This window comes from Maylandia zebra, linkage group LG6, assembly GCF_041146795.1.
Source record: "Maylandia zebra isolate NMK-2024a linkage group LG6, Mzebra_GT3a, whole genome shotgun sequence".
NCBI classification, from domain to species: Eukaryota; Metazoa; Chordata; class Actinopteri; order Cichliformes; family Cichlidae; genus Maylandia; species Maylandia zebra.
The window spans coordinates 5,003,873-5,027,215 of NC_135172.1; the positions used below are offsets into that span (position 1 = coordinate 5,003,873).

General features: G+C 42.2%; 1 protein-coding gene across 1 annotated transcript; it reads left to right on the plus strand.

The window, feature by feature from the left end:
• Window positions 1–1,009: 1,009 nt before the first annotated feature.
• Window positions 1,010–22,854, plus strand: LOC101464896 (nuclear assembly factor 1 homolog (S. cerevisiae)). The gene is made up of 9 exons (XM_024802931.2): window positions 1,010–1,162; window positions 9,094–9,344; window positions 9,417–9,540; window positions 15,963–16,056; window positions 16,172–16,254; window positions 19,075–19,235; window positions 19,804–19,855; window positions 20,597–20,681; window positions 21,956–22,854. Exons 2-9 carry the CDS (start codon window positions 9,097–9,099, stop codon window positions 22,303–22,305), a joined length of 1,197 nt encoding a protein of 398 aa, XP_024658699.2. The 5' UTR covers window positions 1,010–1,162; window positions 9,094–9,096; the 3' UTR covers window positions 22,306–22,854.
• Window positions 22,855–23,343: the final 489 nt, after the last annotated feature.

A 23,343-nucleotide genomic window follows, 5' to 3' on the forward strand; every position in this document is an offset into this window, starting at 1 on the left:
GACAGAAAGGTGTACCTGTAGTTGTAACATGTCAGTGTTTTTTTTTTTTAAATAAAGTAAATATGGAAAAACAAATATCATATATAAGTTAAAGCATTTAATTTTGGTAAGAGGCTTAAAGCCTCTCTTAAATGTAATGTATTTTGTTTTCATAGCTCAGTCACATTAAAGAGTGTTGTAGTGCCACCCAGTGGTCTTACCTGTACTTACACCCTGTGCCAACTTCCTTTGTGCAGCTTACTGTGTGTTCATCAAGAGATATTTTTTATATTCTCAGCTGATGTTTTAGTATTAAAAACATAATAATAGTTGCAAAAAAGAACAGAATTATCTCCTAACCTTATTTTACTAAACAAGCAAACAAACAATGATGACAAAAGCCAGAAGAGCTACAGTTCTCAAAACAAAAACAAGTATCCATTAAAGTGATATACACATTAATATATCAACAATTATGATAGCCAGTTTAATAATTTACATGACTCTGCACTGTGAGTATTTGTGCTTCTGCATATTAGATTTTAAAGCTTTTATACTGTGAGACCATTTAGAGCCAACCTGACTTCTACTTTTTACTTTAGAATTTAAATTGTAGTTTAATACAAAACCCACAGCAAAATACAACCCCACGTGTTACACACGAACATGTGGCTGTAGCTGGTCAAATTCAAACATAACCAGCGGATGTAGCAATTCTAACCTTCAAAATAAAATAGAAGAATACTTTGGACCACTTTCTTAACTTATTTAAACCTAACTATACAGTACAAATAAGGATACAATTCATACCATATCCATTTTATGACGGCATTCTTAATGGAACTATTATTACAGCAATGGAACAATAAAATAGCATTTTATAAAATGCTATCCCAAAGCTAGGTTATCAAATGGGATAAAATGGGGAACACTTGAATTCCTTAAACCTAAATCGCTAAGAGCCCCACAAGACTTATTCAATACCCCTGCTTTTAGTATTTATCTTTGAGAAGTTTGCACTAATTTACGTCCGTATGACTTCTCATTGTGTTCCAGTTCGTCGCAATGCTTTTAAACTGAAGGTACGTAACGGATACAGTGTCGCTCATTTCCCTGAAGTTAGCTTGCGTGGTTCTCCGGGAGACTTTTTGCAACGTGGTTCTGGAGCTCCACAAGTAATCAGGTAGTAATATCATTAAACTACTCGGTCCACTTTTTATAATATTTGTGTCGAATTTGCTGTGGGAAGTTTTCGTTCTTCATACTGGTTTTTGACTGTAGTACCTCTGTGGGAGTTAAACGGGGCTAACGAATAGCACGTTAGCTATGTTTAGCTTCTGCATGTAAACAGTACACGTGTTTACATAAACAATACACTTATTTACGTGTGCAAACGTGTGTTTGGCTTGGTGTGGCCTGGAGGTTACTTTTGACCGTTGGTCACCTTTGTACTCATGAAACTGACCAGAAACTGACCTGGTGTCATGGTTAGCGCTGTTGACTTTGAATCCAGCGATCCGAGTTCACGTCTCCTGAGACCTCGGCCTCCATAATGCCGTTGTACACGTGCAATGACAATGAAGGGCTGTGTTATATAAGTGGACGTAGTTTTGCAGATAGTTGTTGTTATTATTATGTTTTTTTTATAATTATCTGGGCAAACTAGTCACCTCATAGTGTGTCCGACTAGTTTTGCATTTGGCTAGGGTGTCAGTACTGGTAGCAGCAGGCAATACTTGGAACCTACACAGGTTTCACAGTCCAAATCCTCCATCATGGAACATCAATATGTGTCTTTGCTGTGTCCCCCGGTAAAGTCTCAAGAGCATGGAGGAAACTCCAGGAGACAGAGCTAGACAGGGCCGTAGAAGGTCCCTAACTAGTATCTGCTCCTTTGAGGAATGACGAATAATATGAGCACTGCCAGAGCAGTGACCTCCAGCAGGCCACTGGTGTGAATGTCTCTGACCAGATTGTCAGAAACCAGCCTCAAGAGGGTGGCCTCAGGGCCTGACATCCTCAAGTGGGTCCTGTGCTCAGTGTTTAGCACTGTGGAGCCCAGTTGGCATTTGCCATATAATACAAAAAAAAGAATTTGCAGGTCCACTACTGGCACCCTGTGCTTTACCCCCAGCACACGTGACAGACATGAAAGGCTTTGGAGTAGTGATGTGCGATACCACTGATTTCCTTTCCGATCCGATACCAAGTAATATTCAGGGTGGTATCAACGATACTGATCCGATACGATACTTTGTACAAAAACGTATTTTATTTATTGTATCTCAAATTATAGCGTCATAATGATTACAGGACATAAGATTACTTGTTCTTATCACTTAATAATGCAGGGTTCATCATATAGAAATAAAAAAACTGAAGTTGTGGCTATTTGAACACCTTGCCTGCCTGCAGCACTAAAGGACTCTGTGAGAGACGTCTGTCTCGCCCTAGCAGCACCTGTCCCTCTCCTCCTCTTCAGTTCGTCTCAACATACGCGCCTCATATTCTGTGATATGATTTACTTTGAGGTGTTTGACAAGGTTAGTGATGTTGCCACAACCATACATGCCAACCCTCCTGATTTTTCCGGGAGAACCCCGGAGCCGCCATTCTCCCGAATTTCCACCTGGACAACAAAATTAAAAAACCATATCGCAGAATTCCAGTTTCCACCAATGGCGGCAGCTACTTAGTTTTAATATTACTCTTATTTCTCTTTCTGGGTCGCAAAAAAAAACTTTTAACATATTTTCAGGTGAGAATGTAGCTGTGTAAACTTCAAATATCTGAGCTGACCGACACATCGTCTTCAAACCCCCGCGGTCTTTCACTACTCAGGTTAAACATGATATATAAGTCACTTTGATAACTTAAAAAATGTTATTGTTTGGCTTTTTCAGTGTTTTATTTGTTCGTGAGTAAATCGGTTTGGCTGAGATTAAAGTTATTAGATTAGATTAAATTAAATGTAACTTTATTAATCCCTTGGGTGGGTTCTTCTGGGGTTTTCACACAGCTGAATAAACGTCAAACAGAAAAAGTGTGAGACGGTCGAGAGTTTACGCCAGCGCCCGGGTTATATTTTAAATAGCAAGGAGCAGACGGCAGAGTTTCACTCCACCGAGGGAGCTCGTGACGTACTACCCGGCTTTCTTTAGACCGCGAAGGGCGGGTCCTCAGGTGGAAGCAGCCTCTGAATTTGGACACCCCCGCTGTTTCCGGGCCAGCAAATAATAACGGTGACATTTAACGTATTTTATCCGATAAATAAACCCTGTAAAATGTATTTATCACACCTGATTGAATAGTTTTCTTATCAGATAGAGAAATAAAATGAGTCGCAAAATGTAGAGGCAAAATTTCCCCACCTGGGCTGCCTTGCGCCTCCGTCTGTTTCAACGTGTGACCCCGCCCCTCCCTCGGACAGTCGGGGATGAGTGCGCTAACATACCTGTAGGTCGCTGTTTTAATGAGTGTTTGATGGAAAACAACAATGGCGGAGTTTGCGCTCTCCAGACGCATGATAGGTGAGTCCTAGTAAATAATTTTCCAGTACGTGTACTGTCAATAGAAAATTGTACTTAGTAGTCAGTATACCGTATTTTCACGGCCATAAGACGCACTGTACTAAAAGGCGCAGTCTCAGTTATGTGTGCCATTACTGTATTTAACACACACATAAGGCACACTGGATCATAGGGCGCATACAAGTACCGTATGCGTATTTAAAAATAAAGCGGGAGCAAACCTGAGTTCGGTACCTTACTCACATTTTTATTACCAGTAATCGTCATCATCAACAACACACAAGCATACAAGTGTGCGTATTTAAAAATAAAGCAGGAGCAAAACAAAGTTTGGTACTCACATTTTTATCATCAATCAAACCCATCGAAGTCCTCATCCTCTGTGTCTGAATTGAACAGCTGCGCTAAATCTCCATCAAACATGCCAGGTTCACTGTCTTCACTGTCAGAGTCACTTTCCGTGCCGTGCGGCTCCTCGGAAACGATGCCGGCCTTTGCGAAAGCTCGAACAACAGTGCCAGCAGACATGTTAGCCCAAGCATCTACAATCCATTCGCAAATTGTGGCGTAACTCGCCCGGCGCTGCCTTCCACTCTTAGTGAAACTGTGGTCTCCACCGGTCATCCATCGCTCCCAGGCCGCTCGCAGCCTTACTTTGAACGGGCGGTTCACACCGATGTCCAGCGGTTGGAGTTCCTTTGTCAGGCCTCCCGGAATGACAGCAAGCTCACAGTTCATTTGCTTCACAAGTTTTTTTTCACATCGGCTGTGAGATGGGCACGCATAGAGTCACAGATCAACAGCGATGGTGATGCGTGGAAAAAACCACCTGGTCTCCTTACATACACCTCCCTCAGCCACTCTTTCATCATTTCCTCATCCATCCAGCCCTTTTCATTTGCCTTAATGATGATTTCTGCTGGAAACTTCTCTTTAGGCAAAGTCTTTCGCTTAAAAATCACCATAGGCGGCAGTTTCTGTCCATTAGCATGGCAGCCAAGCACAACAGTAAAAGAAGACTTTTCGTGCCCCGTTGTGCGTATCGCTACCGTGCTGGTCCCCTTCTTCTCCACAGTGTGACTCACCGGGATGTCAAAAGTGAGCGGGACCTCGTCCATGTTTGTGATGTGGCTGGGCTGGATGTTTTTGTCGCCGATGTGTTTGCTGCAGTAGGAGCGGAAGATGGCCAGCTTTTCCTTATAATCCGCTGGAAGTTGCTGCGCTACCGTAGTCCTGGTCCGGATGGAAAAATGGCACCGTTTCATAAAAAGTGAAAGTGAAACTGCTTTTAGCCGAATGGTGACCGTCGAAACGCTTCTCCCGCTCGTTCTTTGCTCGATGATCCACCGCTCGAGTCTTTCCTCCAACTCGGGCCACCTCGCCTTATGTCCGCGGAAACTCAGCTGCGTTTTCTTGACCTGCCGGAGCTTGTTTTCTAGCTTCCTCCATTTGCGAACCATCGATTCGTTAATCTTAAATTCTCTCGCCGCTGCTCGATTTCCATGTTCCTCCGCGTAGCTGATGGCCTTCAGTTTAAACTGTGCTTCATAAGCGTGTCTCGTTGCCATTTTCAGGGTTGCGCCCACACTTCACCCTTTAGCGTTCTCATGGTGTTCTCTACTACGTCCTCCTTACAACACACAGGGCGCACTGCGCTATAGGGCGCGCCGTACTTTTTGAAGAAAATCTAAGACTTTTAAGTGCGCCTTATGGTCGTGAAAATACGGTAATCTTTTAATAATATAAGTCTGCAAATGATAGAATACGGCATGATGACCTTTTTATGATTCAGACTGTTGTTATAGTTAACTGTGACCCGTTATGCAGGGAAGGAGCAGTACCTGCTAGATAAGAGCTTAACGAGCAGTTTCACTTCGTGCCAGGTAGAGAAGCATCTCCTGGCACACACACACATCCACATTCCAATGTAATAAACGAATGCACCTACTGTTGTATATAAATAAAGACCAGGGCAGTGGCAGAGCGCGAGTCCCGGAGCCCTCACTCTTGTGCGAGTGCTCTGTGACCGCCCTTGCATGCAATTAAAACTGTGTGTCTCCACTCTCTGACTCTCAGCTGAAGAAGTGTTTAAGAATATATCTCTTGACATATACATTACACATGCTGTTTTTAAAAAATTATGATTATTATTTTGCTAGCTATCAAACTCGCTGGAGAAATGTTTGAAATGCACTGAGTGTGATGCAGTATGGCAGCGCTATTATGGAATATGCTGTGAACTTAGCTAACATTACTTAGCAGTGATATGAGTTACTTTGCTCAAGTGAAAGCTTTAAACATTAGCCTGATACATCACTAGCTAACTTAAGGCTTTCTGATTAACCCTCTGGGGTCGATGGACCCAGAGTCTCCATTTCAACTTGGGTCGAACGTGCAGACTTCAAACTATATGCCAGTGTTTAAATTGTGTTGATAGGCCAGGTAAAACCGATGTTTTTTGTTTTTAATAAAACAGTGGCATTTACTCCGGGAAGAAACTGTAAAAACTGCGTTTTCTAAGGAGAGTGCAAGCAAACACGCTTTGCTTGTGAGTGAAAGACAACAGTCATTGGTGAAAAAAGAAAAAAACACTCCTTCCCTACTGGTGGAAAAATGTACCATGTCGACCAATCAAAAAAATGATATGGCAACATGTGGCATTTGGTTGTTTGAGGGGGGAGAGAGAGAGAGAGAGATATGCAAAAAAGCCACCAAAGGCAGATTACAGTGTAAACATGCCTGTGGTTTTTACAGTCAAAAATATCACTTTCTACTCATATTTTAAATTTTATCTGAATTTAGATAAATTGTGCTGATACAGTTTGTCAAAATGAGAAAATAACAGATTGGCAAGATAAACAGTTTTTAAAGGTGAAATATAGAGGCCAAATGAAAGTAGTCAAAAACAGCCAATTATATCCTGGACCCCCAGCTTTTTGGAGTATTTGAAATAATGGTAATATGAGTGATCCATATGGTCACAAAGAATAGCCACTTGTTTCTGTGCTACCAAAGTTCCCCGGCTTTCATTCAAAATGTGTTTATCTTCAGCACCTGCACATTAACCCTTGTGTGGTGTTCGTATTTTTGTTACTCAGCCAGTGTTCATGGGTCTGGTGGACCCGCTAGAGTTTTGGCTTTCCAAATTAACACTATCAAACAATTTTATGTTAAATTACTCAACAGATGTTTACTTCATCCCAATTACAAACCATATGAACAGCAAACATGATTATTTTTTTCCCTTTACCTTTGTTAGATCACATTTATGAATTAATGTGCTTCTCGTTTGTTTTTGTTTTTTTTTAATAAAATGTTATAAAAAAAATAAATCAGTTATAATCAAGTGGAGTGAGTGGAAAGACACAACACATTTACACGTGAAGCAATATGTTTCACAACTAAATGGGATCAGCTGCTCATCAATGGTGATATTAGGCCCAGGGTTGTAAAACAGGGGGAGGTGGTGCACACACTTATCCCACACTGTCCTGATGGCAGCTAGCTTGTCTCTCTGCCGTTGAGCTGGTCTGTTGTCTCGGTTATCAAAACGAATAATCCTGGAAATTTTGTGGAAGTTTTCCAGAGACATTGATGCATGGAAAGGTTCGTGCCGGTTTCTGCATCCCACAGGGATTCTGTGGATTCCCCTTTGGACCTGAAAACTCCTGCAAGGATGAGAACCCCAAAGTAGGCCTTTGGGGTTCTTAGATGAATTTGGTCCATCTCCTTCCACCTCTCTCCAAAAACACACCTTCCTTCTAGATTACTGCAATCCAGAATAATTTTCTGGATGGAATCTGGGATGAAAAGCTCAAATGAAGACTTGATGTCCTGCACATGAGTAACTGTCAGCCGTGTTGGCCCTGGCTTATCACAGTAACAGCTCTGCAGGGTGGCTCATTTCTTGGGCAAGAAGACCATTCAATGTCACCAGTTATTGACATCCATATTTCTTCACTTGCTGTCTGGTGGGCTTTTTTTGGTCCTGGAGCTGGCTGCTGATGGGGTACTCGTCTTCGTTTTGTTACTAAATGATGCTCAACCTCCTCTTCTTCAAAGTCACTGTCAGACTCTGAATTTTCAGAAATGTGAAATATTCTGAAACCTCTTTGTCAACATCATCATCCGAAGCCCCTCTCTCTTCCAAAATCAATTGGATGGCCCTCGCAGCAGATAATCTTTTGCCATCTTGATCAGTTGTGATAAAGAACCACACTGGCAAAGTCTTATTTATAGTATTATGCCCCTAATTTGCAGGTGGGACACGGTATGAGAAAATAAAATTTGGATCCCTCAAGAAAGAGGTTAAAATGTGTGGGATGTCAGAGCAGACGGTGTTGATAGTTGAATTTTCAACAATGTTGCAACTTTGTGCGGAGCAGGAGGGGAAGAAAACACTATCAGCAGCACCAGAAAGGAGGAAGACAGAGTGTGGGAACACAGGACCTGCACTTTCAACACTTTTATTAGACCTGGGTCCAGTGGACCCGAACACCTTGTATGTAATGTAAATGCGTGGGGGGAGGTACAGTATGAGGTCATTGAAAATTAGTTCGGATTTATGTTCTTCACAGAAAATAAGCCAAAGCCAATGAATTTCAGGTTGAAAAAATAATTAATTGTTTAATTTTTCTTTTGAAAAAAACTGAAAACGGGTCTCACAGACCCGAACACCATACAAGGGTTAAACTACTTAAAACTCATAAATGTCTTCAAGCTCACACTGAGGCCTGTGGGGCACAATCAGCCACTGAGACAGTACACACATTTATATGTGTATTTGTATATGAATATTTCATACTTTAAGGCTGCTTGTTTATTTAAGGGAGATACAAAATACATTGGAATTGTACATAATGATTGATTTGTTCACATTGTCACATCTTAATTTTTAAGTGAAATGTGCATTTTGAGTTTATACACTGTGTATATAAGGCAACTGTTTCCTTTTGCAGTATTTTTGTGTGGTGCGTTTTTCTATTTCTTAACAAAAGGTGAACAAAGGTGTTTAAGTTCACCTAGGATGATTTGTTTTAATTTTCACATGGTCTTACTGAGGTGATGCGAATTGACAAATGCATTCTATTTTTTGAGGGGGTGGCATGTGCTGGAAAAGCTAGCTTGAAAAGGGACCTTGTAGGTGCCTAAAAAGTGCTTGAATTTGACCCTGAAAAAGGCGTATGAACCCTGGTATTAACAAAATATTTCTATATCAGTAAAGTTTTAGTAGCCAGTTATTATCCTAACCCCCAATTCGTTATTATCAGGTTGTATTTAAAACTTCCTGAAAAATTTTCAGCTGATCCAAAATGCTGCAGCTTACTGGCAGGGATTAGAAAGAGAGAGCGTACTGACTCCTCCTAATTATATCCCTGTTAAATCCAAAGTCAAATGTAAAATCCTGCTCCTCGCGTACATTGTCTTGAATGATCAGTCCCTGTCTTATTTTAAAGACCCTATAGTACCTTATCACCCCAATAGATAGTGATTTATCAAGTGTCTTGAGGCAGCAGTTGTTGTAGTTTGGGGCTGTATAAATAAAATGACATTTAAAGTAACAGATTTTGAAACACATTTCAAGATAATGTTACAGATGGATGAGAACCTAACAGAGGGAAATGGACCGGCAGAAGCTGTAAAAGACGAGGATATGGAGGTTACAGTAACATCTCAACTAGAAGATGTCCTGGTGACCTCTGACAATGCTGAGATGGTGTCAAACACACAAACACTTTTAGAAGAAGAAAGGGCAGATGCACAAAGGCACTCAATAGCAGCAACCGTGTCTTTAGACACGCATAAGAGCAGCGAGGATTCTGAGGACTCGGACAGGTATGAAAACGCACAGCTGTCAGCGTGGTAAAACAAAGACGGGTGTCGCTAATGCTCTTTTCCTGTCCTCAGTGACAGCTCTTCCTCATCATCTTCATCCTTCTCTTCTCCCTCTGCACCTGCGGCTGTGGAAGAAGTTGATGAAGGTTTCAGCCAACCAGCACCCATCAAAACGCGAGATGAGATTCTGCTCGAGGTCAGTCTGTAATTGTATGTATGTGTGTTCTTGTTAAAACAGCGGTCCCTCTTTTACCGCGGGAGTTACGTTCTAAAAATAACCCACAATAGGTGAAATCTGCGAAGTAGCCAACTTTATTTTTCACAATTATTATAGATGTTTTAAGGCTGTAAAACCCCACACTACACACTTTATACACTTTTCTCAGACAGGCATGAAATTTTTCACACTTCGCTCTCAAAGTTCAAACCTTCGTAGAAAAATAAGTTCAGTGTTATAGAATGAAACCAAAGGAACCGGCAGATGACGACGTTTCGTCGACATTCGTGTGTTTGATGGGGATAAAACTTAAAAAACGTACAGTACAGCACTTCAGAGTCACACTGCGAGCGATCAAAGATTTATGTAAATTTGGCAAGCTGCACACATTCTGTACTGTACAAGGAGACATGGCATGAGATTGATTGACAATGGTCTACAGCCAATCAGGATGCAGAACAAAATGTGCTGTTTTAAAAAAAAAAGCATGCAAAATTGCACCAAAAAAAAATCTGCGAAAGGTGAACAGCATTATAGCGAGGGACCACTGTAGTCTAATATTAATTGTAACACTGAAGGGACGGTAATGGTTTGTGTTAGGGCTGGGCAATGTGAAGAAAATCTAATAATAATAGCTTTGGCTATATACCAATATACCATATAGTGCCTACTGATTCAAATTAACCATTCAACATGTTTTTTTTTTTGTTGTTGTTGTTTTTTTTTGTTTTTTTTGAATGATATGGTTGAAAATAACATTTGTTTCTGGAGGTTATTTAAATATAGATAAATCAAAAGACTTAACCTTTAAGTTTTAAAATGTACCTCAACAAAGTACGAATTAAAGACAGCTAAGAGGGTACATTCGTTTGTACTTCACAGTGCAAATGGATAATGACCCAAAACACATCGCAACAGCAGCTCAGGTCTGTTTTTCAGTGGCAGGACAGAGCATGTTTTTCAGTTATTAAATGCAAAACTGAATCCAGAGAGACCCTCAAACGACAGAAACTGAACATAGGTCAAGTCGAGGCAGTCAAGGGGCAAAACACAGCATTGGGTCATGCACATAAGATAAGATAACCTTTATTAGTCCCACACGTGGGAAATTTGTTTTGTCACAGCAGGAAGTGGACAGTGCAAAAGTTATGAGGCAAAAATTAGAATACAATAAGAATAAATACAGTACACAACTGTATAGAATAGAATAAAATAAAATACTATATACAGTAGAATAAAATAAAATAAATATACAATAAGATAAAAATAGAATATAAATACAAATACTATATACAACTGAGTAAAAATACAACGATGACAGAAAGGATTATTGCACTTGGTATTATTGCATATGTATGGATGTGTGTGCTTGATCAGTTAAAGTCTTTATTATGGAGTCTGACAGCAGTGGGGAGGAAAGACCTGCGAAATCTCTCCGTCCCACACCGTGGGTGCCGCAGTCTCCCACTGAAGGAGCTGCTCAGTGCTGTCACAGTCTGCTGCATGGGGTGGGAGATGTTGTCCATCAGGGATGGCAGCTTAGCCGCCGTTCTCCTGTCACTCACCACCTCCACTGGGTCCAGAGGGCATCCTAGAACAGAGCTGGCCCTTCGGATCACCCTGTTCAGTCTCTTCCTGTCCCCAGCAGAGATGCTGCCGCCCCAGCAGACCACGCCATAAAAGATAGCAGAAGCCACAACAGAGTCATAGAAGGTCTTCAGGAGTGGGCCCTCCACTACAAACGACCTGAGTCTCCGCAGCAGGTACAGCCTGCTCTGCCCTTTCCTGTAGAGGGCGTCTGAGTTATGAGTCCAGTCCAGTCTATTGTTCAGATGAACACCAAGGTACCTGTAGCTGTCCACAGCCTCAATGTCCATACCTTGGATGTTCAGTGGTTGCAGTGGAGAATGCTTGTGCCTGCGGAAGTCTACCACCAGTTCCTTGGTTTTACTGGCGTTGATCTGGAGGTAGTTCTGCTGGCACCAGTCCACAAAGTCTTGGGTCAGACCTCTGTACTCCTTGTCGTCCCCATCAGTGATGAGGCCGACTATTGCAGAGTCATCAGAGAACTTCTGCAGGAAGCACTGGGTGGAATTGTGGGAGAAGTCTGCAGTGTAGATGGTGAAGAGGAACGGAGCCAGAACCGTTCCCTGTGGGGCCCCCGTACTGCAGACGACCCTGTCCGACACACAGCCCTGAGTCCTCACATACTGTGGTCGGTCGGTGAGGTAGTCCAGGATCCAGGTAGTGAGGTGATGGTCCACTCCAGAGTTCACCAGCTTGTCCTTTAGAACCGAGGGAAGAATAGTGTTGAAGGCACTGGAGAAATCAAAGAACATGATTCTCACAGTGCTTCCAGCGGTCTCCAGGTGAGCGAGGGAACGATGTAGGAGGTGAATGACGGCATCATCCGCTCCAATGCCAGGCTGGTAGGCAAACTGAAGTGGGTCCAGTGATGAGCTTATTAGGCGCCGAAGCTGAGCCAGGACCAACCGCTCCAGGGTCTTCATCAGGTGGGATGTCAGAGCCACCGGCCTGTAGCTGTTGAGGTCCTTGGGGCGTGAAGTCTTTGGCACTGGTACAACACAGGAGGTTTTCCAGAGCTGTGGGACTCTTCCCAACCTCAGGCTCAGGTTGAAGAGGTGCTCCATCACCCCACACAGTTGGTCCGCGCAGGACCTGACGACCCTCGAGCTGATGCCATCTGGACCCGCTGCCTTCTTGCCATTAATCCTCCTCAGTTCCCTCCTAACCTGGGTGGTTGAGAGAGACAGGCTGGAGCCTTGTGTTGAGTGTGTATTGGATGCTGTTGTTGGGGGTGGGGGGGAGTGAGCAGGGTGAATAGAGGAGGTGTGAAGTGTCTGAGGTGGAACAGCAGCAGTGGGGGTGGGTGAGTCTGCAGCCGATGTTGCAGACTGCCTCATGGCTGAGTCAAATCTGTTGAAGAAATGATTCAGTTCATTTGCCCATCTCACATCCCTCCCAGGCAGAGAGTTCTGCTGTTTGTGGCCTGAGATGGTTCTGAGGCCTTTCCAGACTTCACCAACGTTGTTTTGTTGAAGCTGGTTCTCCATCTTCTGCCTGTAGCTCTCCTTCCCATTCCTTATCAGTCCCCTCAGCTCTCTCTGCACCCTTTTCAACTCCTCTTTGTCTCTGGATTTGAAGGCCCTCCTCTTCTGCTTGAGGACAGCTTTAATTTCTGGGGTAATCCAAGGTTTGTTGTTGGAGAAACACCGTACAGTCCTGGTAGGTACAGTGTTATCCACACAGAAGTTTATATAGTCAGTAATGCATGTAGTAAGGCTGTCGATGTCCTCACCGTGGTCATCACAAATCACCTCCCACACAGTCGACTCAAAACAATCCTTAAGAGCCTCCTCGCTCTCCTCTGACCATCTCTGTACTGTGCGGGTGGCTGGTGGCTCCCTGCGCACTAAGGGCTCATACACAGGGACAAGGTGCACCAGGTTGTGATCAGATCTGCCCAGGGGAGGGAGAGGTGATGAACTGTATGCCTCTTCTGCATTGGCATACAGTAAGTCCAGTGTTTTATTGACTCTGGTTGGGCAGGTCACATACTGGGTGAAGGTGGGCAGTGTGGAGTCCAGTGAGGCATGATTGAAGTCCCCTGATATTATGAGAAGGGCTCTCGGTGATTGTGTTTGCAGTCTGCTGACCACAGAGTGGAGAGAGTCACAGGCTGCATCCGCGTTGGCCGAGGGGGGGACATACGCTGTTATCGCGATAACATGCGAGAACTCCCGGGGCAGGTAGTACGGACGCATGCTAACGGCTAACAGCTCAATGTCTCTGCTGCAGAGTTGCTCTTTTACAGTGATGTGCCCAGGGTTACACCATCTGTCGTTCACAAAAACTGCCAGTCCCCCTCCTTTCCTCTTACCGCTGTCTCTGGTCCTGTCCGCTCGCAGCAGCTGGAATCCCGGTAGTGTCACGCTTGTGTCCGGAGTTAGCGATGTTAGCCACGACTCCGTTAGCATCATGATGCTACATTGCCGGTACTCCCTCTGTGACCAGGTTAGCGACATGAGCTCATCCATCTTATTGGGCAAAGATCTTACGTTTCCAATAATTACAGAAGGAAGAGATGGTCGATAACGTCTCCTTCTCGGGCGACGGCGCTCCTTCCCAGCACGACACCCCCGTCTTTTCCTCCTCAGCTCGCTGGGAATATCGGGTCTGTCCGCCGGCAGTACCGCTGCAGGACTCAGCGCTAACAGCTGATCCTTACTGTAAACAAAGGATCTCTGCTCTGGGTCCCCAGACACGGGTGAAAAAAGTAGAAATAAACTGAGAAAAACGACCAGGACTAGCACAAAACGGTAGAACATGGTTGCAGAGTCTAATTACTAATACGTTAGTTATAAAAAAATTACGAGAAAAAAGATAAGAAAGAAAGAAACTCAGAATGAGCAGAGCTGCTGTAACAGGCTGCCGCACACGGGGGGCGCCGGAAGTTGGGTTCTAGACTGACAAAGCACTTAAAAAGATTTTACTTGTTTGGATAAAATCCCTGCATTTATGATCAGTAATTACAATAAGAGGTAAATCTTTCATCATTTGCCTCACACAGTATACTTATCATGGGGAACTAGAGCTACATTAACCTCCCAAGCAGAGATGGCCTGCGTTAACAGGATAATGAGTGACTCGTTACTAAGTCTGATACCAACATTTTGGCAGAAATGCTTAATAAGAATTAAATGAATAAAAATTACTCATGGGAAGTAATAAAATGTCTAGATTTTATATGTGATTGTTCCTGTAATGATGTCATGTGATGTGAAGTAAAAATACCAACAGCATTAATGCCACATTGAGCATTGTTAGTTATTACATTCCAACCAATAGAGCTGGGCGATAGAACGATAACGATATGTATCGCGATATAACTTTTACTCGATAGAGAAATTAAGCTATCGCGATAGACCTCGCCGCTCTTGTCCTCAAAAAAAAAAAAAAAAAAAAAAAAGGTCAGCCAATCCAAATTAAGTAGCGCAGAGCCGAACCAATCACAGCCGCAGCGTCACGTCGTGTGACTTGTTACGTACAGCACAAGTGCCAAGCCGCACGTGTGTTTGTTTGGGAAGCAGCCAGCGCGTAATGGAGGAAATGAGTGTGCCGACTAGAAAAATCAACCGAGCGTGACCGAAGAGAAAACAGATGATGGTTCCAATGCCGGAGAGATTGTCAAACGGAAGAGCCATAGAAGTTCCGTAGTGTGAAGGTATTTCGGCTATTTCAAGTCTGACAAAAAACAGAGTAGTGTGCACTGTAAATTGTGCCGAAAGCAAGTCTGGAAATACAATAAACTGGTGCATGCGTCACACTGCGCCACGTTATTGTTTCGGTGAAATGAATTTCTACAATACTGTTACTGTTAATTCTACTCTCTGCAGTGTTTAAATGCTTACATATACACACAGTTACTGTCCCTCCACACATACGACTCGGTTCTGCTTCTATGCCCCAGCTTTGTTTACTTTTTCCCACCGAGGCTTCTAGACTTCTGATTGGCCAACATTTAGGCACGGTTAGGAATCTAGCGCCACCTGCTGCTTTGGCATTTTAATAGCAGCGTTTTCCTTCATTTCTGCCTTTATGTGTGGACGGGATTATTTTTTAAAACGAAATTGGAAAATCTCCGTTTTCAAAAATACCCGTGTACGTGTGGACGTAGCCTCAGTCTCTGACTGGAAGCGCTAATTCGTCATTCGGCTTTTGTCAGACTAAAGTAACTGTTAAAACTGTTTGAAAAGCTCAGCTATACAACAAGGAGAGATTGAGAATTTCCTTTTAGTTCTCAGTTTATTTGATATTGACAAAAGTTAGTCAGTTTTGTCTGTTCTTCTGTAAAACAAACTAAGATTTATTTTTAGAATTAATATTTTGTTTCTAAGTGGAATTGACAATTTAGTAGTCTGTTTCGTTTGTCCTATTTTGAAACTTAAACGCTTTAGTGGCTGCCTTTTGTGTAGTTTGCAATATTTGCCTTTATTTATCTGAAAAAGTCTCATGTTCCTTAAGTACATCTACCCTGTTGAACTTATTATGGGAAATAAATATTTAAATAAAAACAAGCTGCTGATTATTTCACATTTTACTTGTGAGCAACGGCACATTTAAATCTTACAAATATAGTTATTTGGCTTATATCGTAATAGATATCGTTATCGCCTGAAATGAAAAAAACATATCGTGATATGAAAAAATCTCATATCGCCCAGCTCTACCAACCAACAAGAACCACTATTAGCGTCTTATTGTCCACACTTTGCCACCATGTGTTTTGTTTTTGGGGGGTTTTTTTTTGGGGGGGGGGGTGTCCTGAATTCTGTACGCCCTTCAGCCTTATGTCTAAATGTCATGTTGTTTGTGTGCAGGAACTTCCGGCAGTGGAGGAAGTATGTATTACCTTACCAGAAGAAGCAGAATTGCAGCCACTGGGCACCGTGTCGAATATTATACAGCAGCTTGGTAAATATAGGCACAGATTGTTTTAAGGCTACATTAGTGTCTACCAGAGGAAGAGCAGGAACAGTTTTGGCTTGTGTTTCAACTTTGTCTTTTACCACTGCTTCTGTCACTGCAGTTATTATCCAGTCCCTGAAAGACACGCCCCCTCTTAATGATGGCAGCATTATCTTCAAGTCTGATCGGGAGGCTGCAGCCAAGGTAAGGATGCCAACAGAAGCTTCTCTTTTGTAGAATGCAATAAGTTGCCTGTGTGGTTTTAAGGCCTTTACACACTGGACGAGTAAAATGCGTGCAAACGTTTTGTGCATTTAAAAATATTTTTCAGACTCAACTATTCTTAATGCAGCCGTTCACACCAAACACATAATTACACATGAAAAATTTGCAGCATTTATTTTTACATCAGGTTTAATTTTTACGGCGCTTCAGGTGCATATAAACATATATGACCACTCACAACTTTTTCCAGTGCTGATGCAATCAAAGTGTTCAGTATGACGGAACATTTGATTGTTGTGTCGCAGAACAGCTCATAATCGGCTCTCGGCCTCCTCGGGTATGGTCCCCGTCTCTGCTAACGAGCTCAAACTGCCTCACTGACATCCTGAAATACGTACAAAAGAGGCCGTGATACAGCTTCAACTCCTTGATCAAACCGTGAAATTATCCCTGCTTGAAAGTGGGTTGAACCCAGAAACCTTTTTTTTTTTTTTTTTTTTTTTTTTTTTTTTAATTTTGTAGAATTAATTTTCTGCAAAAGCTCTGTGTATGTACACTACCAGTTAAAACTTTTAGTACACCCCAATTTTTTCTTTCTTTTTTTTTTTTTTTAATTGAAAATTTGCAGATGATGTTAGCTTCATCAGGTGGTGACCCAGTTTGCATTGGAGCAGTTTGTGGTCAAGTATGAAGCAGCGGGAGTTGGAATTAGCACCTTCAAGTTTGAGACCATGGCTCTCAGCCGGAAAAGGATGGAATGCCTATTGCCCCAAGTGGAGGAGTTGATACATTACAGGTTGCATGTAGAAAACCTCAATTTTTCTTTTTTCTTTTTTTTTTTTTAAATTGAAAATTATGCAGTTTAATGTCTTATTGCACTCTGAAATGAAAGCATAGTACAAATAAGAAGAAATCATGGAATCAATTCATAGACCAAAATGTATTCTAAACTTTTGACTCATCAAAGTAGTCCCCTTGGGCAGATAGAACAGCTGAACACACCCGTGGCATTCTTTCTACAATAGGAATCAAATATTCTTCAGAAAGTTGTTCCCATATCTGTTGCAGAAGTTCCCATAAATGTGGACCTTGTAGGTTGCTTTGCTTTCACTCTTCCGTCCAGTTCATCCCAAACCAGCTCGATGGGTTTAAGTCTGGAGACTGTGCTGCCACTCCATGTTTTCAAGCTTACCATCTTGTTCTTTTTTTCCTGAGGTAGTTCTGGTATAGTTTGGACTAGGGCTGTTCGATATAACGATATATATCGGATGACGATATAAAAACGTCTATCGTTTTATTTTACGCTATCGTTTGTTTCGTGGTGTCGCAAAATAAACTGTTTACAGCAATATATTTTCTCATCGTTTTGATGGTCACTGTAGTGGCTATATAAATTTCTTAAAGTTCTCTCTTTCTCTTATATTTAATATAACCACACTACGGACAGACAAGCGCCTATTTTTATGCGTTGTCGTTAGCAACAACGACGGTAAAACCATTGCGTGTCCGCTTGTTTATTTTCCACATAAACCTTTCACAATAAAGCTCAAGATCCTGTTGAGACTTTTCAAAATAAACTGAATCACGTGAAAGAGTATGCAGAGAGTTTATGGATGAGAAGCAAAAAAAGAGCCGTCGGGTGCTAAAAAATAAACCTTAGACTCAAACGTTAGAACAGGCTTTTTCCCCGCAGCACGCCGTGTAATAAATACTCACAAAGAAAACGGCGGCTGTTACAACTTATGACTAAAAATGTATCGTTTCATGCATCGTTAAAACACTCGACTCCAGCTACAGGACGCCCAGCTGGAAACACTTCACGCAAGTCGAGCTGCCCGAGATTCACAGAATTTACAGAAAATTTTAAATTTTTGTGATTTATATCGTTATCGGGACGATAGATGTCTTATATTGGGATATGAGATTTTGGTCATATCGCACAGCCCTAGCTTGGACTTATGTTTTGGGTGATTATCTTGCTGTAGGATGAACCCCTGACCAACTAGACGCATACCAGAGGGTACTGCATGATGCTGCAGAATGCTGTGGTAGCTGTTTTGGTTCCAGGTACCTCAATCTGGTCACCGAACCTGGATCCAGCAAAACAACCCCAGACCATCACACTTCCTCCTGCATGTCTGACAGTCGATGCCACACACTGTGGAACCATCCTTTCACCGACTCGACGGCGTACAAAGATCCTGCATGATGAACCGAAGATTTCAAATTTTGATTCATCAGTCCATAATGCCTTCCTCCAGTCTTCAGTAGTCCAGTGGTGGTGTGCCATGGCCCAGACAAGCCTCTTTGTCTTATTCTGATGCAATGGGTTTCTTGCTTCAACTCATCCTCCCTGCAGCTTGAAGTCTTGTCTTCACAGTTGAAACTGAGACTTGCTTACTACGACAGTTTCTCTGTAGGACAAACCAACATTGATAAGTGACATGATGGTGTGTCTCTCTTCCATTGTTAATTGTCTTTTTCTCACAATTTGTGTAACAACACACTACTTTCTGCAGTACAATACAGTTCAACTGATGCTCAGGAGGGTATGGTACCACAGTGTGTTCCAGCACTGCTTTTATGCAGACAGAAGGGGTTGGAAGTAATCCAGAAAAATAGGAATAGCTGTAGAAGCTTGATCAACCTCCATTGCTGCAGAACAACAAAATTGTTAACTGGTTTTGTGTTTCCTGAAAAAGGCCTCTTTGTATAATCTGAAATGTACTTAATGTTTCAGTTTTGTAAAGGCCTTTACACCCAATGATATGACAGTGTTGCACTGTTTCTTTGTTTCAGGTGTTTGAGGTATTTGGCCCGGTGTCCAGCCCAATGTATGTTTTACGTTTTAATTCTGTGGATCAGATTATCAGTAAAGGGCTGAAAGAGGGTACTACCCTTTATTATGCACCAGCCATCAAGGAGTACACGGGATACATCCTCACACAGCAGCTAAGACTGTAAGTACACCATTAGCACCATAAGTATTGGTCTCAGTACACTACTGATGTGGTTCTGTTGGTTCATAATCATGTCTTCTAATATGCACTGGAGAGTATGAAACGGCTGGTATGAGAGTCAGCACCTGCAATATGGTTCTTGCCCTCTGTGTTTGACAAGAGAGGCTGTTGCTCACCTACCATGTCTCACTTTGTGAACCAAAATGGTCACAATATCAGCAGATGAGGTGATGAATGATATAAATAAGTCATCAGGAGATGTAGCTCTGATGTTCATGAGCTCATCTCTGGTCTAAGAAGTTCTGGTTGTATGGCAGTTTATCAGAGTGCACTGAAACACAGAGCTGGCTGTCTCCGGCACCATCACGAAGGTCCAACTCTGCAATACAGTCACATTTGGATTCCTTTGCTTCCAATCCATTTCAGTGGTGTACAGGGGCATATAGATATTTAGTTTTCTGTGTTGACTGTGTGTAAGCTACTTTTGATTCAGTGAATGGAATCTGTTAGGCTAAGCTCATGTCTGTGTGTTTGTTTGTTATGTTCAAATGAAAATATTTGTGTGCAGATTACAGGGATCAGATGCATCCTGGAAAAATGACCAAGAACCGCCAGAAGAGGTATGTATCCAACAACGTCCATTGTTCATTGAGTCATATTCACACAGATGTTTTGGGTTTGCTGAGTGGATACTAGTGCTACTTGCTGCCCAACTCTTTGTGGACTTCTTTTTAAATTTGTTTTATCACTTTATTCTTGGCTTTGGTTGTTATACTCCATCATTGCATACCACAGTTTTGTTGAGGAGTGTGATCCCTCTATAGTTGGAGCTCACCCTACAGCCCCCGTTCTTAAAGATGGGAACCACTACCCCGGTCTGCCAGTCCAGAAATACTGCCCCTTATCTTCTCACAGCATTGTAGAGGTTTGTCAACAAAGACAGCCCCACAACATCAAGAGCCTTCAGAAACTTCATCCACCCCAGGGGCCCTGCCACCAAGGAGTTGTTTAACTGCCCCCGTGTTGTCCCCCTCATCCCCAGAGTTGCTTCCTCTATGGAAGACGTGTCAGTGGGATTAAGGAAGTATTCCCTCCACCGGCTGACAATATCCTCAGTCGCCCACACTATACACTGTGCATGTAGAGCACTTTTCCCCTCCCGAGTTGCTCCCACACTCGAGTTTTTGGTTCAGCCACTGCCCGAGCTGCTTTCCGCTTGGTCTGTCCATACCCGTCGGCTGCCTCCGAAGGCCCACAGGCTTACCTATCTCGATAGGATTCCTCTTTCAGGATTCCTTCTTTATGACTTCTGTCTCAGATTTTTATAATTAATATATTTTTCCTCTCTCTCCGCCTATTAGGCTCTAGACTATAGTGATGATGAGAAAGAGCAGGAAGCAAAGAGGAAACTGAAAAATGCCAAAAAGAAGGACACTAGCCACACAGGTACTCCCATAAAAACACATCTCCAGTTCTTCTATGTGATGTATAGCATGGATAATGACATCCGCTGAAATTAGAATACTGTAGAACAGGGGTCGGCAACCTGCGGCTCCGGAGCCGCATGCATCTCTTTAGTCCTTATAGTGCGGCTCCGCGTGGTTTGGGAAAATAAATTATAAGTATTTAGCTGAAGTGTATTTTATTTATGTTAGTTTTTTTTTTAACTTGTAGCTCTAAATTGGAAGATCGTTGTGACATTGTAATATAAAAATAAAATTATATTTTATTATTTTTTCATCGCTCAAAATAAACGTCACACTCGCGGAAGCCGGTGTACCCGCCAAAACGCCGTGCATTTATCGAGACTTTCAAGATCTTCGGATCCACATTGTCAGCAGCTGTTCTCCACCGTGAACTATGTTAAAAACAAACACTGCTCACGCCTCACAGATGACAGCTTACAGTCCTGCGTAAAGATGAAAGTACAGCCCCATTGTAAACATATCGCGGCAGACCCGACGATGTTTGCATGAACACGCTTTTCAGCATCTCTTTATTGATCACTTTTCACACACTGTTGCTGTACGCACACAGCCGGCTGTAGCTTTTCAGCTCACAGCCCGACATATACCAACAACAGCATAGAGAGCACAGACGTTAAGGTGGCGAGGCGTGATTGCGGGTGCCGCTCAGGTGCGTCCGCCTCCCCTGCAGCGGTGCTGCAGACCACACCCCGCCACACACATTAACCAGGTAAAATACATATTTAGGCAGAATACATTTTTTTGCAGCATAGTGCTATTTTTTTTTTTATTATATTTTTAAAAGTCAGGTCAAGGCTCCAAAAGCCCAAAGGCGATATAACAGTTTTTGTTTGCTACTTGGATCATTTTAGTTCAGCGTCTTTCCTTTTGTTATATTTCTTTAAGAGTTAAAAATGTATTAATTACATAAATAAAATGTAATTTTCTCTGTAGCAGTTCATGGATTTCATAAGCAACACACCTTAGTTGTTCACACAAAGCATAAAAGTAAAAAGCAATATATACAGTATTATCTTAATTTTAGATGTCAAAAAGTATTTGTGGCTCCCAGTGTTTTCTTTTGCGTGGAAACCTGTTCCAAATGGCTCTTTGGGTCTTAAAGGTTGCTGACCCCTGCTGTAGAAGCACAAGTTTATATGCAGGTTTTCAGGTTTTGAAGATTAAAGTGTTACAAATAGAAGGTGATACCATCCATCTTTAAATACCATTTCTTGTTTTCCCCCTCTTTTCTAGACAATCGTACTCAGAACCCTTCGCAGCGGCAACATAAGCATGATGGAAGGGGCTTCCCACCAAGACATACAAGGCCTTCTTTCCACCACCAGCACTCATTTAGACAGACAGAGCCACCACGACACACAAATTTCCCCCCTATGTTCATCCCTACTCCCTGTCCTTATCCTCCACCTCCTCACCATTTTCCTCCCTCTAACTTCCCTCTCTACCCCCCTCCTCCTCCTCCTCCTCCTCCAACTTTCTTCAATCCTGCTTTCTCCACTCCTTTCTGGCTGCCAAACTCTGCCCCCTTTTCTGACTTTCCCCGCCCTCCCCCTCCTCCTCCTCCACCTCCTCCACCTCAGTGACAACTTGCAAAAACTATCAGCAGTGTCTTGTCTCTGATTGTAAAATAAAGCATACTTACTGTAGGTAATAGAGTTGTGTACTTTGCCACTTTTATGTCTGTTATTTGTGACACAACCACATGCATTGTGTTCACCATCCTGTAAGATCATGAAAGATCACATCACATGAAAATGATATTTTTATATTCTAAAAAAAAATCTGCCATTAATTTTCAAGCAGGGGCCAAAAAGCAAACTGGTGTACTCTGAAACGCAGCATGTTTTCATCATCAGCAACTTTCTTTAGTCTTTCCATGTTGTTAGACAGGTGGTGGACTAAACTGGAACTTAACTGACTACCAGCAGCTCGTTTTAGTGTCAAAGAGCTGCGTAAAGCTGCATGTACACTGAAATTGCTCAGATTAAGCACTTTATTTCAGGACTTTTTTTTAAAAGCTTGTATTTTTAATGCAAACCTCATTTTACTTGAAATGAAAAATGAACATTTTATTATTAGAGTGCGATCAGCTCAGTGTGATGATGATTATTAATAAACATTGCAAAAATACAGTCGAATTGTGCTTTGGTCATTTTATTTTCCAGCCTATTGTTGACTATATAAAGACACTGATACTGCTGTTATAGTGCTTCCACGCATACTACATTTAACTACAGTGGATGTATAACTTTATAGTATTTCGAACCTTTATTTGGGGAAGTTTTGTTGAAGTAGACCTGAAAATTTAATTCAATACCCCAGCTTTAGTGGATGTGTGAGAAGACATTAACATGACTTAAATTCTGATGTGTGCACTATTCTTGGTACACGCATTATATGAAGCCACAGGAAAAATTGCATATGTTTTTAGATTCTGAACAAAAACGAACTAAACACAAACCTCTGCAGAAAAAGAGAAAAGTAACTTCACATATCTAGGTCTATAGTTTTTGTTTTTTTATTGTTCCTTATGTGTACTCTGTTCCATCAAACCCCACCTAAAGCAATTTTGTCAGTTAGTGGAAAACCTAAGCCAGTATAGTAGGAATAAGCCAGTGCAA

What these genes read in the sequence shown, in the direction of transcription:
- LOC101464896 (XM_024802931.2), top strand. Translation starts at nt 9,097, where the DNA reads ATGTTACAGATGGATGAGAACCTAACAGAGGGAAATGGACCGGCAGAA. An exon ending in CTCACACAGCAGCTAAGACT is followed by an intron (nt 19,236 to 19,803) that starts GTAAGTACACCA and finishes ATTTGTGTGCAG; the next exon opens with ATTACAGGGATCAGATGCAT. An exon ending in ACCAAGAACCGCCAGAAGAG is followed by an intron (nt 19,856 to 20,596) that starts GTATGTATCCAA and finishes TCCGCCTATTAG; the next exon opens with GCTCTAGACTATAGTGATGA.